Source organism: Ochotona curzoniae, unplaced genomic scaffold, assembly GCF_017591425.1.
Source record: "Ochotona curzoniae isolate NIBS_2020 unplaced genomic scaffold, NIBS_Ocur_1.0 contig_3622, whole genome shotgun sequence".
Taxonomy (NCBI): Eukaryota; Metazoa; Chordata; class Mammalia; order Lagomorpha; family Ochotonidae; genus Ochotona; species Ochotona curzoniae.
The window spans coordinates 823,130-841,185 of NW_024465926.1; the positions used below are offsets into that span (position 1 = coordinate 823,130).

The 18,056-nt window shown below is 59.1% G+C and overlaps 1 protein-coding gene across 7 annotated transcripts in view; it reads right to left on the reverse strand.

Moving 5' to 3' along the window:
• The window catches only part of LOC121157848 (BTG3 associated nuclear protein), a 38,183-nt gene that overhangs the window by 11,800 nt on the left and 8,327 nt on the right, over positions 1-18,056 (reverse strand). For 5 of the 7 annotated variants that reach the window (XM_040982250.1, XM_040982249.1, XM_040982253.1 and 2 more), the window contains 5 exons: positions 11,088-11,204; positions 9,752-9,927; positions 6,340-6,579; positions 2,264-2,431; positions 781-911 (listed from right to left, as the gene is read on the reverse strand). In XM_040982250.1, coding sequence (XP_040838184.1) covers positions 781-911; positions 2,264-2,431; positions 6,340-6,579; positions 9,752-9,927; positions 11,088-11,204 — 832 coding nt within the window. The remainder of the gene's footprint in view (positions 1-780; positions 912-2,263; positions 2,432-6,339; positions 6,580-9,751; positions 9,928-11,087; positions 11,205-18,056) is intronic. The other 2 variants (XM_040982252.1, XM_040982251.1) reach the window with 1 other exon arrangement.

Here is an 18,056-nt window from a genome sequence, read left to right on the forward strand (position 1 = left end):
GAGGACACCCGCGACAGGTTCTGGAAGGTTCCTGGAGGACCACCAGGCCCCCCGAGGGTGTAAGACATGCACTCAGGGCTGAGCTGTGGCGTGTATGATGTGGCATGGCCTGTGCAAGCCAAACTCACGCACATGCCCAGTGACTCCCCAGGGACGGTCTGAGCCTGCACATGACTCAATAAGCAAATCTGAGAATGCAAATTCGACCCAGAAACATAATGTTAGATGATGACTTCTGTTTCAAACTACACTTCCCACTGCGAGGGACTAAAAGCCCAGTGGGAATCCAGAGGCTCCCGGCTCTCCGAGGACACTGGCAGAGGGCCACAGAGGGCAGCGGTCCATGCTGAGAGCAGGCCAGCAAGCTTCCAGACCACGGGAGCATTACACACTCATAAATGGGACTCCAACGAAGTCAAAGAGCCCAATTACAAAGTGACTCCTGCTTCACTGATATCATCAATTTTTATACACCTGAACTTGGCTAAATGAAATGAAGACTCGTTACCTTACTTAAATTCATCACAATGGATCTCAAACTTCCACTGTTGTACTCTTTCACTCAACCATGTGTATGGAAACTACATCACAGCTCACTGTCCCGGGACTCCTCGGAGAGCTTCCCTTCTAACCAGAAGCGAAAAGCCCTGGGGCTGCTTCCTGGGACTCATTTCCAGGGAAGCAGCACCCCTGGGCCAGGGTGTCTCCTCCCCACAGAGGACGCCTGCCTGCGCCCACCCCCCCACGGGCCTGTGAATGTGTCAATGAAAGGGTACATACTACTTGGACCTGTCCGTCCTCTCCGATCTGGTGGATCTGCACCTGCTGTGCGTTGGCCAGGGTGTAGTGCAGGGCCTGTGGCTGCGGCTGCAAGGGCTCGCTGGCAGCTGGCGGGGAGCCCATCATGGTCTCTGCGGAGAAGTCACACCATCACGCCACCACCACACGCTGGGCAGCAGGAAACCCTCCCGACCCCAAGGAACCCAGCTGCCGGGAACCCCTTCCTGCCGCAAGAACTTCAGAAATGAAGGAAGTTCCTTAGGATCATCCAGAGAAAACGTAAAGGAGTGAGGCTGAGCCGTCCCACCCCACAAAAGCGAGAGCCGCCTGTGGCTGACTGAACCCGGGGCAGGGCAGCCCCAGCGCAGCACAGGCCTTGCCAACAAGTTGATTTGTGTTTAAACAAAACGAGTTATGCATTCTTAATGGATTACACTCCAATTTTAACTGCAATGATAATAAGAATTCTCATAAATGCTTAAATGTTCCGGTGCACACACATTTTTATTGGAGAGAATGACTAAGCAAAAACTGTTAGGTGTAAAGATACATTAAAATGGAAGAGAACAATCAAGGCTGCTGGCCTGTCTGGGCCAGGGAGAGCAGCCACCTGCTAGACTGCCCTCAAGCCTCGGGGACACTGACCGCAGGGCTGCTGCCCTTACGCAAAGGCTGGCTGTGGCCATTTCTTCTCAGGGTCTGGGGACATTTGGCCACTATCAGTAGGAGCCACAAGAGCTGTGCACGTGACCCTGGCCCCCACGCAGACCTGCCCCACCCAGGGCCCAGCTGCACGTGTGCCCACACGTCTCCACCTGTTCCAAGAGCTCGTGCGACACCTGCAGCTCACAGTGTCACCTCCAAGACCCTCAGCCTCCCCACCATCTAGACTTGAAGGCCTCGTCGCTCTGTGACAGGTTCCTACAACCTTCCAGCCCGACTCTGCCCATCTGATGTGAGAAACACACATCACCAGATCAACGTCCAGGAGTCAACAGAAAGTACACAGGGAACCCCTCCCTTTTTAGCCTCCACCTCTCCTGGCTAGGTTCTTTTGCCCTTAGGCCTTCAGACACATTCCACTGATTCCTCCATGTCCTGGCATGTTGCAGCCAGGCAGGGAATCCTTCCACTGACTGCTTCTCGGGGCAGAAGTCACATTTTCTGCTGGACACTGTGGATTTCACTCTGTTCCTTTTCTAGTCTGCCCACTTTGTGGTTGGTGTGAGCTCTCCGCACCAGTGAAGCAAGCTGCCCTCACCCCAGGGCACAGACAGCAGCCTCATTCAGAGGCAGCCCCCCAGGAGCCCCTCCCGTGCCACAGTCACCATACGTATCCTCAGGGCTGACGGCAGACACGGGCAGCACAGCCTGCGTCCCACACAGCACCTACCGGGTCTGAGCCACACCCCCAGTGCCCGAGAATGCAGACCTTCTGTGTGCCAAGCCCACGCCATGCCCTCCAGTCCACCTGTGGGCCCACCTGAGGCACTGTAGGAGGAGGAGGAGGGCGTTCTCCGTGAAAAGCTCTTGACTGCCAGGCTCTGACCTCGCTGCTTCCGCCGCCATGCCGTCCGGCACTTGGAGTCGATGCTCTGTTTGATTCGGTACCAGTCGGATTCTGTGATCCCAAACTTGTAGAACAGGTGACCTGAGGGGACGTGAGGAAAGGCCTCGAACCCGGGACGCTTGGGAGGAAGGCGCACAGCAGGCAGACCCTGCCCTCCCGGACAGACACCCACACGGGGACAAACCAAAGCACACGTTCACGTCCTGTGACCTGCTCTCCCAGCCCTGCGTGGCCCTGGGGGCCCTGGGGGCCCCCAGGGGCCCAGTGTCTGCCTCTGCTCCCACATCACAGGCAGCACTCAGGGCCAGCTGTCTAGGGTCGAGAAGTTTTCCCCTCACCAACCGGCTCAGCTCATCTATTCAGGCTGCCAGGCTTCCTCGAGCCAGGGCTTTGCCAACACCCAGGCACCCAGGTGCCTGAGGGAGGGAGTTAGGGTGGCAGCTTACTCCACCACGCCCCCTGCCAGCCCCAACGAGGAACTTCCCCAGTTGGTCCACACAACTGATTAACAGGAAAACAAGTGGATAAAGTCTTACATTTTAATAACAGAAATATTATGCTGAAAAACTTCCTGTTTTGACTACTAGGAGTACTGAGCTTGGACCCTCTACTGGGAGTTAAATTACTGCCCAAGCCCTTAAAATTCTCTGGTTATTAAAAACAAAACAGCAAAAAGAACCCAAACAAAGGAAGTGTTTGTTTCAAAGTAATACATGAAATATCAAAGTCTCCTTTGTTTGGGCTCTTCCTTTAACATGTACTTGACCCTGAAACCCCGAATAGGGGCATCTCTGTCATCTAGAGGAAGAACAGGGTGAAGGGGGCAGGCTGAGGGCGAGGAAGAACAGTGCCTGGGAGCAGGGCTCCTGGACCGCCGTCCACCTCACATGCTAAGCGAGAGCTCATGGTATGGGCACCTGTTTGACCAGAACGACCAACTGCTTGTTTGATTTATTTATTTATTTATTTTATTGGAAAGATTTACAGAGAGGAGGAGAGACAGGAAGATCTTCCATCTGCTGATTCACTCCTCAAGTGGCCGCAACAGCTGGAGCTGAGCTGAGCTGAGCTGACCAGAAGTCAGGAACCAGGAGCCAGGAGCCTCTTCCAGGTCTCCCACACCGGTGCAGGGTCCCAAGGCTTTGGGTCGTCCTCCACTGCTTTCCCAGGCAACAAAGCTGGATGGGAAGCAGGGCTGCTGGGATTAGAACCAGCGCCATATGGAATCCTGGCGTGCTCAAGGCAAGGACTTTAGCTGCTAGGCCACCGCACAAGGTCCCCGACCACCTATTAACACAGGCCCAGTGACTGGCTGAGGGGCTGGTGTCCCCAAATATGAAAAGCTCTCCTTTGGATCGGCACAACAGCCTAGTGGCTAACTCCTCACCTTGCAAGCACCACAATATCAAGTGGATGCCAACAGCATCTCAGCTGCTTGGGCCTTATGCAGTAGCCTAGTGGCTAAAGTTTCTGCCATGCAAGCATCTGGATCCCATGTGAGCACCAGTTCTAACCCCAGCAGCCCCACTTTCCATCCAGCTCCCTGCTTGTTGCCTGGGAAAGCAGCTGAGGACGACCCAAAGCCTTGGGACCCTGCACCCGTGTGGGAGACCCAGAAGAGGCTTCTGGCTCTGGCTTCAAATGGGCGTAGCTCCAGCCATTGCGGCCACTTGGGGAGTGAACCGACAGACAGAAGATCTTCCTCCCTGTCTCTCCTTCACTCTATATGTCTGCCTTTCCAATAAAAATAAGTCTTTAAACAAACAAACAAACAAAATCTCCTTTGGAACAGTCCTGTATGGAAAAGCTGGGTGGAGGTGGGGTCAGGAGCCATCCCTCTGGCTGGCAGGGTGGCCGTGACTTCTTCCCATCTCTCCCCTCCTCCCAGATACAGCAAGGAAAGAGAGAATGTGGAACAATGGTCTCACCCACCTTCCTGTAGCCCTTGACCCTCTGAGCCCTAATCAACTAGGTAAAGATCATCAAAAAAAAAAAAAAGGCACCCCAGATTCTCCGGGTGGGGGTGTTAAAGCCGTCCCTGGTTCTCCGGCGGGGGGGGTGGTGTTAAAGCCGTCCCTGGTTCTCCGGCGGGGCGGGGGGGGGGGGGTTAAAGTCATCCCTAGTTCCTTCCATATTTTTGCAAGTAAAGAAGAAAATGTTCAAGTATCTGCAGAAAAGGGTAAGATTATACAATCTTCATTTAAATATGTTAAAAGCTAAAAATAAAATGCGGGCATTACAGATGTAACAAATGACCAAAAACATTAACATTTAAATTTGAATTTGTAAAAAATCAATCAGCCAGTTCAAAACCTGGCTTATATCTTTTAGAGCAAAAATGCATATTTATTTAGTTATACATGATCCACTTTTCAATTCTCCTAAGACATCGTGTTACACAACTCCTTCCAAAAGCAGCCCAGAGTTCCCACTCGATGCTAAATGCCGCCCATACTGCAGCCAAGACAAACCCATGCTTCAGCAGCAGCCTTCCCCCACAGCAGCAGCTGTGGCTTGGGCAGCCAGGCCTGGGGGCCCTGAGCGCGCTCTGCCCTGGCATCACCTGCACCTGGCCAGCCGGGCACCAGGGCCCGGGCGCTGCAGCCCGAATGTGGCCGTCTCTGACCTCTCCAACCCCCTCCCCCGCCTCTCTCACAGTACCCAGCAGCCTCAGCTGGACTGGCTGAGCTGGAAAACCTTATCAGGCCATGATAAGAAGATTACCTCGAATGCCAACGCATTCTGGGCCATGTGTTACTCGATAAGCAGAAAAACCTCAAGTTTGGTTTTGAAGTTGAAGCCAAGAGGCAAAGCCAGGATTCCCAGAGCCCACCCACCTAGAGGAAAAGTGGCCTCACCAAGTGACCCTTGCCACACGCGAAGACCAAGGAGACAGACTCAGGCAGCCCCGGAGAGTGGGCCCGTGGATGCCACACAGGCTCACAGCACAGCCCTGGCTGCTGCACGCCCACGGCAGCAGGCACAGTGCACCTGCAGCAGCTTCCAGGTGCCACTGGCCTCAAGCCAAGAGGACACCGACCCCAAGGTGCCAATACCTGTCTCAACTGGACAACAGAGTGTTGGCGGCACCTTCCATGGGCACGCCCAGAGTGCTCCATCATATCTCCTTGAGGCCTGCCTGCACCCCCTTCCTGGCCAGCTACCTGGAGCCCCGGGGGCAATGCCCACCACGGTGCTGGGCAGCACAGGGCTATCAGCACAAGGCTGGAAGCCTGACAGCTGTGAGGGACAGCTCAAGTTCCAGAGGAAAGCAAGTGCCAACAATTTATTTCTTGAAATTACAGACTCGATTTGATAGCAACTGGCCTAGGGAAACCAAAGGGACCTGGCCAACAAGCTCTCCCCAACAGTGGGGTCAGCACGGTGGGCATGCGCCAACAGTGGGGTCAGCACGGTGGGCACTGTGCCACAGTACTGTGTCCAGAGGACGCCTCCAGTGCCTCCACCCTGCCAGCGCTGCAACAGAGTGGGTCAAGCTGCTACCTGCTCCGCAGCATCCCACATGGGTGCCTATTCTACTTGGTTGCTCCACTTCCCATCCAGCTCCCTGCTGGGGACTAGTCCAAGGGCTCCTGCACCCATGTAGGAGACCTGGAGGAAGCTCATGGCTCCTGGGTTGGGCCTGGCCCAGCCCTAGCTGTAGTGGTCATTTGGGGAATGAACCAGCGGTTCAAAGATCTTCCCGTATGTAACTCTGCTCATCAAAGAGAGAAAGAGAGCCAATGTGCCCAATGCCAGCAGCCAGGTCCCTGCTGAGGGGCCTGTGCAGGAGAGGAGGGCACTCAGACCCTTGGCAGCCAGCCAGGTGTGGGGGACAGGAGGCCTCTGCTCCCCTCGTCTCACTGGCAGTCTCAGGACGTGAGGAAGGGTCTCGCGTACATCTCAGAGAGGAAACACTGAACCCAGAGTCCCTGCACTGCCGCCAGCATGGGGCCCATGGCTCCCAGCTGAATGCCCAGCACGCTTACATCGGATGCCGTAGATGGTGAGCGGGTCGAGCTGCTTCTTGCCGTGCTTGCCCTGTCCTGAGAGGTTAGACACGGCCTGCACCTCGCGGTGGAAGAGGTAGTCGAGCAGTGTGAGTGCCATCTTCTCGGCCGTGCGGCAGTTGGTACTGATGTGCAGCATGTCGGAGGGGATGATGGCACAGCGCACCCGCATCTCAGGGTTGTTCTCGTCGCCCAGCCACGTGCCGTTGGGGTAGTCCTCTAGAGGAGAGGGAGAGCTTTGGGTCATCAAGAGGTTCGGGTGGAGGGGTAGAACCCGGACAGCATACAGGAGGCCTCGCTGCTCCGGGGGCAGCTGTATGTGTGCCACCCCCCCATGTCCGCCTTGGGAAGGGCACCACCAGCCGAGCCTTGTGCCTCCACGCCACACACAAGGCTGCCGTCCACGGGAGCTAAGTCACCTGCTGATCTAGTAACCCCATGCCTGGGCAAGCTGTGGCCACTGGTGAAAACCCAGCAGACTCAGCAGGTGGCTGTGGTCCAAGTTCACCATCAAGTCTGGAGGTAATGTCAAACAGCTACCCTGCAATGTTTTTGTGCTGGCCACACCAGTGCAGAGACTGAGAAACATCCCAACCCATCTGCTTGTTTGCTGTCCAGCTCATGTGTGGACAGGAGGGGAGCTCAGCACCCCCATGAGCCTGTCTCCCCAGGGAGCCCCAGCCTCAAGGATGAGCGCAACATGCCTGTCTGGGCGGCACCTGCCTACTCCAGGGTCGCCACAGGAAGGCCACAGGTGGGCTCTGCCAATGCCACACACCCATGGCCTTGGTCCCAGGAAGCCAGGAGCACAGGATCTGGTGTGACCATAAGGCCGGGCACTGGTGGCCTGGGTGCCAGGGACGGGGGTGTGGCTGCAGCACAAGGCAGAGGCAAGTGGATGGGGATCCTGCCTCCCACCCCACGCTCCACACTGGGACGGCACTGTGGAAGGAAAGCCAAGGTCAGGCAGAAGCATGGACTGGTCCTCACACCCACACATTCCTGGGGCCAAATGCGTGGCCAGTCCAGTCATCACCGACAACTTCCCTGGCCCCCTCGGTGAGATCCAGCTCCTGAGGCCCAGCATGCACACGCCCTCCTCCCCGTCCCTCTGGAATAACATCAGCAGGGCCCAAGCCAAGGGGCATCCCAGTGTGTCTCAGGCTGCACTTGGAACTGCCCAGACATCCAGCATGGGGAGCCACTCTGCTGTGCTATCCCAGAGGCACCTGCCCCTGCACTGCAGGGTCCCCTTGGCATCTGAGACCTGGGCCCACCCAGGCTTCCTTGCTTCCTCCTCCATATTTTTTTCTCTAGAACCTGCTCCTGGCGTGGTCACCCAAAGGCAATGGTCTGTCGCTCCCAAGGACGAGCCCGCACCAACTCTGCAGGCGGACTCACTGCCACACTGCTGCGTGGCCGGCTCAGCACACGCCTCTTCACTGACGTCCCGGCAGCAGCATCACCTCGCACGACTCCCCAGAGAGCCAGAGTTTCACGGGCTCATTCTCCCAGCTGAGGCTGTGCCTGCCCCACAGCCCAGCCCAGCCCAGGAGGACCCAGGAACCCACACACTCAGTGCTCCGGTCCACTAGCTATGATGCAAGGACAGACAGTACAAAGAATCTTTCTGGGGCTGGCATCATGATGTATCAGGCTAATCCTCTGCCATCCCATATGGATAATGGTTTGAGTTCCAGCTGTTCCACTTCCCATCCAGCTCCCTGCCTCTGACCTGGGAAAGCAGTGGAGGATGGCCCAAAGCCTTGGGACCCTGCACCTGCGAGGGAGACACAGAGGAAGTTTTGGACTTGGGATCAGCTCAGATCAGGCTTGGCAAGCCTTGTTCTGGGCTCCCGGCTGTGGAGGACACTGGGGGAGACAGCCAGCAGACAGAAGACCGCCCCCTCACTGTCACTCTGCCTTTCAAAGAAAATAAATAAGTCTCTAAAGCAAACTATTGTTCAAAAGGCAAGTCATTAATATAAACCATTTCGAATTCCTGAGAAGCAACAGCACTGTGAGAGAGCAGCTGAGGCCTTGCAGACAGCCCGGGGCCACCGCGCCTGACCAGAGCCCGGCTCCAGAGCCCAGCTCCCGGGGGCCACCGCGGGCCTGCAACCAGCACGGGGGTGCAAAGTAACCACTGCCACAGAAACAATCTAGAACTCAGTGGAAATGGTGAGCACAGAGAAAACCACGGAAACAAATGCTTTACAGCGTCCGTTTACAGGCCAGTGCTGGGCTGGCTGCGAAGGCTCTGGGCGGGAGATTCCCACCCCACATCAACAGTGCCCAGTGCCAGCAGGCTCCACCCTGGGGCCCAGCTTTCTCCAAAAACACACTTGAGTCGGGGAGGCAGCAGGGGACACCCCAGTCCCCACGTGACAGCTTTGGGGAATAAGCCAGGGGAGGCAGTCTCTCCATTTCTGCCTCTCAAGTAAATAAAATAAATGATTTTAACAAAAAATTCCACCCCTCCCAACCCAGCCACGTCAATGCAAAGAATTTAAATTAGAAGTGAAAGTAGCAGGCCCAGCGCAGTAGCCTAGTGGCTAAATCCTCGCCTTGCATGCAGGATCCATATGGACGCCAGTTCATGTCCCGGCTGCTCCACTTCCCCTCCAGCTCCCTGCCTGTGGCCTGGGAAAGCAGTCGAGGACGGCCCAAAGCCTTGGAACCCTGCACCCGTGTGGGAGACCCAGAAGCAGCTCCTGGCTCCTGGCTTCGGATTGGCACAGCTCCGGCTGCTGCAGCCACTTGGGGAGTGAACCAGCAGATGGAAGATCTTCCTCTCTGTATCTCCTTTCTCTATATATATCTGCCTTCCCAATAAAAATAAATAAATCTTAAAAAAAAAGAAATTTTTAAAAAAATACAAGCAATGACTCACCAGGGGGAAGAGAAAGGCTCCTGGCTCCTGCTAGCTCAGATGGCAGCGGCCGAGGCTGGCTCCGGGAGGCCTTGCCTGCCCACCCCAGCCAAGTCACTCATAGGGAACCGCACAGGCTACTGGCAGAGCCAAGCAAGGGCCAGGGGGCGGGAAGCTTCTGGCCACAGCCCCTCGCAGGATGGAGGAGGGCACACCGCTGGGAGCGCAGGCCGCCCTGACCTGCCCACTCCTGCCCGCACTCAGTGGGAGGCGGCGGGGCAGCTGGTACCATGAACCCCAGACCAGCAGTGCAGCCTGCATGCCTACCCCTAGACGTCGGTGAGACACGGAGCCCAGCCCCAGGAGGCAGCGAGTCACACAGGCTGACGATGGCTACATGAATCTGCAAGACTGTCCTGTGCAGAGGGCGAAGTGAGCTCCCGAATGCCCGGTGCCCACCTCACTCCACCCCATCCCCTTCTCCTCCAATTATTTCCGAAAAGCAGCGCAGGCTCCTACCTTCCGAGTTCAAGGTGATCAGCGTGACGTTGTTCCCGATGCTCTGGCTGCCCGGCTGGCCGCAGGTGGACACAGAGTCACTGGCCTCCGAGCCGCTCTCCCCGTCCTCATTGTGGCTGTCCTCCTGGCCGGGCACCTTCACCACGATGGTGTTCTGCCGACGCCCAGGAACTGCACTGTGGGAACAAGCACGCAGGCGGGGCTGTGAGGGGGCCTGGCCGAGTGGGCAGGGCTCAGCTTGGCCCCGGCCGCGAGCAGGAGCTAGCTACACGTGGACCACACTGCTCTGTCTACAGTAGACTCAAAGCAGATCAATGTATAGTTAAGCCGCTTTTATCACACAGGAAATGAAGCCACCACTCACTGGGCTGGGCCTGGAAAGCTGCCACTCAGCCGGAGCTACTTGAACAAGAGCGACTTCTAGGGCTGGGTCCCAGAGAAGCATCCCAGGCTGCACAAAATACCCAGACGGCTCAGCACGCCGCCAGCATCCACTGTGGTGGGCCCCGAGAGCCAGCCGCAAGTCCAGAGAACTCCCAGGAGCCACCTCACAAGCGTGCTGCTGGGACACAGCAGCCAAACCCTGGCCCTCCTGACAAGGCTCACAAAGACTCCCTGCCGACTGCCCAGCACCAAGACAGCGAAGAGCAGCTATGGGACCGGGGGTGCTGCCCAGGCCGCCGTCAGGCAGCCCTCGCCTGCTCCTGACCCTGAGGGAGACACATCTGCCCCGGCCCTCCACCTGCGGCGACCCCCTCTGACCGGCTTCTTCCTGCCCCACACTCTCCAACCCTTCCCCTCGCACCAGGCCCTTGGGGCTCCCCCAGAGCCAGGCTAAGACAAGAAACCAGGACACAGCTGGAGGACAGAGGGTGTAGGGAAGCAGGGCATGTGACAAGGGAAGGCAGAGCCCAGGCTGCTGGCCGAGGGTCACCTGCAGGGCCTTCAGCTCCACCCAGAGGGATGGCAGACTCTGCCCATTGCCTCCTCCGACCAGTCTACCCAAAACACCTCAAGAGAATGGGTAAGAAAAGCAGGACAGCTTCCGCAGGTCACACGGGAGACTGGCACAAGCAGGCGGGCAGCTTCCGTGCCCCACACGTCAGCACCGCGATGGGCCCCAGCTGCCTGAATCGGGCCACGGCGCTCGGCCTCACCAGCCACCCCGGGAGCTGCACGGGCCCTCCCAGACCACTACCCTGTGCCTGCTGGACCCGGGCCACGGCCGCAGGGCAGACCACGTGCTGAGCCAGGCCTGTCTCAGTGCTGGGACTCCTCTGATGGGGAAAGGCAGGGGCGCCGTGAACAGGGAGGGTAGGGGAGCGTGGCTACTGACTTGCTAACGACATTTTCCAGGGGGTCCGGTGCCCTGTTGCTCAAGGGGTCTTCCATCTTGGCTACAACGGCGTGCTGCCGGTCACTGTTGAGTATTACTGTAGTCTGGGGGACAGCGCTACGGAACAAAAGAATCACAAAGAAAAGAAGACCTTAAAACAGCAACATTCATTTTCAGAGCACATGCGAGCAATTCAATACAGTTAGCTCCCGGGGGCCGGCTCTGAGCGAGCGGGCAGTTCACACGGGCCACACGGGGGTGCCCCCCAGGCCGGGCTCTCAGCCGAGCCCTCAGCGAAGGCTGCACTGTGGCAGGCGAGCCCTGCGAGCCCACGGTGTCTACGGAAGACACGTCACTCCTCGCTCCCTCCCAGCCACTGCCCCCAAGACAGTTACACGCTCCTGTGGCACACGGGCCTGTGGCAGCCCTGGTGTGAGGACAGCTCAGCAGACCGCTGCAGGCCCAGGGGGGCACAGGACGATGACTTGGGGGTCCGACCAGGCAGCAGGCACAGACCCACTGTGCTACTTTTAGTGCTCTGTGGTCACAGACATCTAAACTGTTGGAGGCTGGGGAGCGAGAGGAACAGGTGCTGGGAAGACCAAGGAACAGGGCCCAAGTCCTGTCCCCAGATACCAGGCCTGGCGAGGCTGCTTTCCAGCTCTGCACCCTGGAGAAGGTGCTCCACGGCTGGGGGGGGGGCACGGTCACCAGGTCACCTCGGCCACAGTCCCCGTGTTCCCCCAGAGGCGGGTGCTGGTGGAGGCCAGGGTCCCAAGACCCACCGGGACAGGACAGGCTGCGGAGCAGAAGGCCAGCATGTGGCGGGAGCCCACTCAGGCACCTGTTTCCCCAAAACTGTCAAAATCAAGGCCGTGACATTCAGGCCGGCAGCTTCTGGCTGCAAGAGGCAGGCACCTGGGGTGCAGGGTGTGGACAGCCCCCCAAAAGCCTCGGGCACCCTCCCTCCCCAGAGAGCATGACCTCCGACCCCGGTTCCCCCATGGGCTGCCACACAGGGCAGCTGAGTGCCTGCCACGGGGCACTCACGGGACCCACATTTCTTAGCACTCCAAACTACCAAAGCCGTCTGCTCAAGCAGGGCAGGTGAGCGCACCGGCCTCACGCTCGCGGCCTCGGCTGCAGCCCGCAAGTCCATCCCTGCGCCTCCCTCACTCACACTTCACTCCTCACTGCAATGTCACCGCACCACAGAGGGACCGCTGATGGGTCCCCTTTCTGCCGGCAATGACATGGACAAACCCACCAGGATGATTCACTCTATTTCATCTGAGAAAGAGAGGAAGACAGAGACAGATGGCTCCCACACAGCCTCAATACCCGAAGGCCTGCACCCGCCAAGGCTGGAAGCCAGCCACTCTGCACAGGCTTCCTGTGCAGGCCTCCCAGGCCCTGCCTGAGCAGAAAGCTGGAGTCAGAGCCACCCCGACCTACTCTGAAACGGATACCTCAACCACCAGAGATGCCAAGTGGTGTTGTGTGCACAATGTTCCTGGAGAGCCCAGTGTGGTAGCCTAGTGGCTAAAGTCTTCACCTTGCAAGCACCAGGATCCCATATCAGCACCAGTTCCAATCCCCGCTGCTCCACTTCCCCTCCAGCTCCCTGCCTGTGGCCTGGGAAAGCAACAGAGGACGGCCCAAGGCCTTGGGGCACTGCACCTGTGTGGGAGACCCAGAAGAAGCTTCTGGCTCCTGGTTCTGGATTGTCTCAGCTTTGGCCATTGCGGCCACTTGGGGAGTGAATCAGCAGGCGGAAGATCTTCCTCTCTGTCTTTCCTCCTCTCTGTATATCTGGCTTTTTAATAAAAACAAATAAATCTTTTTTAAGTTACTGGAAATAACAGAGCAGTGCTTACTCCCTGTCTGTCCACTTGCCACCTTGTGGGGTGCCTTTCTGGCTCAGCCCTGGCCCCCAGGGAAATCACAGCCTAGGCTGGTGCTGTGAGGAAGCAGCTGCACAGCTGGACTGAACCTGGTCTCCGAGGACCTCAAAGGAACATGATCCCAGCGTCCGGGCCCTCCTGAGCGGCTCCTCCTTCTGCCCACAGCTGCCCACAGCTGGCAGCCAGGACTGTACGCCCAGCATCCCTCGGTGCCCCAGCCAGGGAGGTCTGCTTAGGCTCAATGAATACCTGAGTGCTCTTTTTGTTTTTAAAATATTTTATTTATTTATTTACTTGAAAGGAAATGTTACAAAGAAAAGGCAGACACAGAGACAGAGAGGACTGCACTTGCTGGTTTAGTTCCCAGGTGGCCGCCAAGGCTGGGGCGGGGGCAGGCACAGCAGGAGCCAAAAGTTCCCCCTGTGGGCACAGGGACCCAGTCACTAACTCATCCTCCAGTACTCTCCCAGCCATCGGAAGTGGAGCAGCCAGGACTCAAACCACCGCCCCCATGGGTGCCGTACTGCCCTCAATGGCCTAAGCTAGCCCTGTCCCTTCATTTGAACTGGCTTGCTCCGGCGAACATGAAACCATGGCTTCCACACTCCGAGTTCTCATGGCAAATGGCTCCTCCCTGCAGAGGCCAGGCGCTGTGTCCCTAAGTCATCCTGCCCGGGGCTCTGTGCAAGCGCAACCAGCTACACCGTCACGAGCAAAAGCAGAGGACCAAGCCACCAGCTCCACAGCTGAGCATCGGCTTCTCTGAGCCAGAGCTAGCAAACCAGATGGCTGGGGCAGTGAACAGACACGGACACAGCGGGTGGGTGAGGTGTGGGGGTGACACCTGGGACCAGCAGAGCCAGCAGCAGCTTGAGGTCACGACACCAGGTGCGCCCCTCTCCCACGGCACACCTGATGCTGACACTTCCAGAGTCCTCCAAGAGGGATGGGCCCCCAACTCCGCCTTCTCTGAAAGCTCAATGAAGCAGCACCGACACCCTGCCCACACCTCCAGACGCCGCACAGGGCTTGAGAGGCCAGGCTGTGCTCTCCGTCTCTCCTCACTACCCACTGTTCCCAGTAGATCTTTCTTTCCCCATGGAGGAATGAGCCCGGCCCCACCCAGCCGGGGAGCCTGGCCTGCAGATCCGAGGTGCTGCAGTGCACTGCTAACGAGGTTCAGAGGCCGGGAAGTCCGCGGGCACCAGCCCCAGACGCCCTGCACCCACCAACAACCCAACTCACGATTAGAATCCCAAGCTCGGGAGACTCTACTGGCCGACTCCATCAAGTATTCGAGAAGAGAGATTTGGCCAACAGAAACGCTTGCAGAAGCCGACTGGCAAGCAGTGTGCTGACGGGAACAGTGGACGAGCTCCAAGTCCTGCCCTGCGACCACACGGTTCACTGCACTCATGGCGGTAGACGACAGGACATGCCCCCCAAAACATCAGAGGTAAGGGAGACACAGAAATGATGGCCACGCCAGCACAGCAGGGGCACACAGCACAGGAAGCATCACTGGATGGCATACCCTAAAAATGACCAGAGCGGCACAAGCCGCTGACAGAAGCCACCCTTGGGTGCCAGGGAGGACCAAGATTCAACAGGCATGAACAGCCGGGAAGCCGCCGCACACTGAGGGGCAGCAGGGCCTCCCAGCAGGGGGCACTCCTGGGGCCCGTGCACGCTCCCAGTGGCTAACCCTCAGCCCTGACCTGGCGTCAACCCAAGGCCATCTGTGCACACAGCACGAGGACGGCCGAGAGCCCAGTCTGCACTAGCCTGGCCACAGGCTGCAGTGCGGCCTACAAGGACAGCTGGGTACCCAGTCCAGAGCACAGCCCCTGCCCGCAAGGCCTGCACTGCTCCCAGGCTGCAGCCCATCACCCTGCTTCCACTGGCCTCTAGTGCTCCCTGTCTGCCAGGGCCATCACACACACTCTCACATCCCAGCTTCCAATTCAACAAGGAAAGAACTAAGCGAGTCCTCCATGGCCAAGATCAAACGATTTCTCCACAGCACAGTGTTTCAGCTCAAGGTGGACACGCTCTGCAATGTTTCCAAATTTGTTCACTGAAAAAGTAGACAGAGATGCCCAACAGCAGCGGAAGCCAAGACGCCCCAACCTCCTGCTTGGGTGGGGGGCGGCACTGCCTGAGCGAGGGCCACCAGGCAGAGGTGGCTCGGCCAGGCTGGCTCTCCGGGGGGCTGAGCCCCTCAGCAGCACGCCCTGGGAAGGCACTAGGCTCGGTCTGGATCCACATGTCCACTCTTGGGCTGATACTCGGTGTTGAGGAAAGAGCCGCGCCTCAACGGCCCCAACTGAGGGTAGCTCTCCGTGAAAGCCTTCCTGCCACCTTCCCTCACGCACCAGCACCACGGGGAAGATGCGGGCTCGCCGGGCGGCACCACCACTGTAAAGGCACAAGCGTGGCCTACCATCAAAGCTTTCAAAATCAAAGACAGCAACAGCTTGCTTGTCCACACACACACTGAGATGACGAAAGCCAGCAGAACTGAGCCCTGGATGCCAGTCTCGCTCCAGTCTCCTGGGGGCAAAATGACACCCTGCAGTGCCACGCCCAGGCAGCCGCCGCACAGCAGGGCCACTGCCACGTACAGTCCCGTGCCTGCTGCACTCTGCTCCAAGCCTGACGAGACGGTCAGCTGCCGGCATGCTGCACTGTGCACGCTGGCCCAGCTGAGACGCTCCCAGCCAGCACCACACCTAGGCCCGCAGCTCCCGATGCCTCCCAGTGCCACGGACGCCGTAAGCCTCAGGCCACCACCCCTAGACACACCCACAGCACACCTTAAGGAGCTCGCCGGCCCTCTTGCCACCTCCAACCCAGTGAACTCTGCTACAGGTGGAGCAGCAGGGCGGGGGCAGGCTGTGGGCCAGCGGCCTGCACCTTCCACCCTCCCGGCAGAACGTGGAGCTCTGCGCCCACAGGGCCGCCCGGCCGGCAGGGCCCCTCCGACACCATCGCAGGCGGCCTGTCCTTGCCGCAGGGCCCAGTGTCCCTCCAGCCACACCAAGTGAGGGCGAGCAGTCCCTCGGACAGTCCCGCGGCCCAGCCGGAGGCCCGTTAGGCGGCCCCGTCCGGCACTGACCCTGCCAAGCAGGCCCACACCAGGGCTGCGAGATCCACTCGCCCTCTCCCTGGAATGTTCTCTGGACAGCCTCAGATGTTGCCAACGAGCATCTCTTGTTTTCAGAGCTGATGTTGAGAGAACACCAGGTTCGACAACTCCTGACACAGTCACTCCGCTCTGTCTATTGGCATAGTCCTTCAGAAATTAGACGCAGGACCCGCACGGAGCGCGGCTGCGGCCGCCTGGCTGCTGTCCGACAGAGCGCACGGCAGACACCTTCCCCAAGGGAACGGCCCAGCAGCAGCGGCAAGCGCCGCCACCCTGAAGAGAGCGGGCAGCAGGAGCCGTCAGCACACCCACTGGCAACAGGAGGGTGCTGGAGGCTGGGCACAAGGTCACCACGTAGGCCGGCTCAGGGAGTGGGCGCCCCGCAGGCCCCTCACAGCCCATCTGCACACACAGGCTCCCCGTCAGGAACGCCCTGGTCCGCCTCTGGCAGGAGGAGCAGGCGACAGCCCCTGGGCAGGAAGGGCGCCCCCTGGAGCAGCAGCTCTCACTGTGGGTGCCCAGGGTGCTCTGAGCTCAGCTCTCCCGTACACCCGAACAGGCCTGCTCCCAGCTGGCTGAAGCTGCCGTCCCACTCTTAGCCAAGGCGGTGGTCGTGCTTTCCGCAGCCCGGGCTCTGCAGGCGCCGACCACCAAGGCAGCAGAACCCCACAGCAGCCGCCCCTGGAGCTCCGCCCTCCACCGCCTGCAGGGTCGTCACCGGACACCAAGTGCTAGCTGGAATACCTGGCTGGCTCCCTGCTGGCCTGGGGGCACAGACTGCCCCAACCTCCTCTATATCACCATTTGAGCACCCTTCTAATTTTCAAACTATAAATCCTACTTCCTAACATTGCACTTTGGAACACGAGCACATCAGACAAAATATGAACCTTCAAGTCTGAGGACTCTGTACAGCAAGCTCGGTCAGATGCCTACACAAAGACCTCACTCTCTGACGCCACCCTGCGGGCTGCGATGCCAACGCTGCTGCCAGCGGCTGGGGGCAAATGAGGGGCAGGCAGGGGCAGGCAGGGGCAGGCAGGGGCAGGCGGGGGAAGGCGGGGGAAGGGGGGCAGGTGGGGGCAGGCGGGGACAGGTAGCAAGGGCTGAAAAGAAGAACTACCGATTATGCCAGCACAGCAAGTGACACCAGGCATGAATATCAGCACCCTGTACCACAAACACATGGACAGTGGGGGCCCTCTCCGCACCCACACTGCGCCCCCATGCAGGGCAGCAGGTCACCATCCCCAGGGCTCTGTGGAGGGGTCAGAGCTCCAGCAGCCGGTGGGACGCCACGGCAGGCCAGGCGTGTACCCTCCTGCCTAAGCAAACTCTGCCAGCTCCACTTCCTGCATCCACAGGCCCACAGGGCAGCTTTCAAGACAGGGGCAGTAAAGCCATGGCCCAGAACAGACCAAGGAGAAACGTCTCCCACCGCCTACAGAGCAGACGACGGAAGAGCAAGAGCAAGCATCCGGTGTGCAGGACTTGTCCCAGAGAAAAGACGCAGAGCTCGCTCCCAGCTCTGTGCGAGCGCGCCAGGGCACAGCTGCAGGCGGCCAGGCGGGTGAGAGCGGGCCCATGGCACACCCTGGGCTCAGCCAGGCCAGGGAACAGCTGCAGGCGGCCAGGCGGGTGAGAGCGGGCCCACGGCACACGTGGACTCAGCCAGGCCAGGGCACAGCTGCAGGCGGCCAGGTGGGTGAGAGCGGGCCCACGGCACACGTGGACTCAGCCAGGCCAGGGAACAGCTGCAGGCGGCCAGGCGGGTGAGAGCGGGCCCATGGCACACCCTGGGCTCAGCCGGGACAGGGCACAGCTTCAGGGAGCCAGGTGGGTGAGAGCAGGCCCATTGCACACCCTGGGCTCAGCCGGGACAGGGCACAGCTGCAGGCGGCCAGGCGGGTGAGAGCG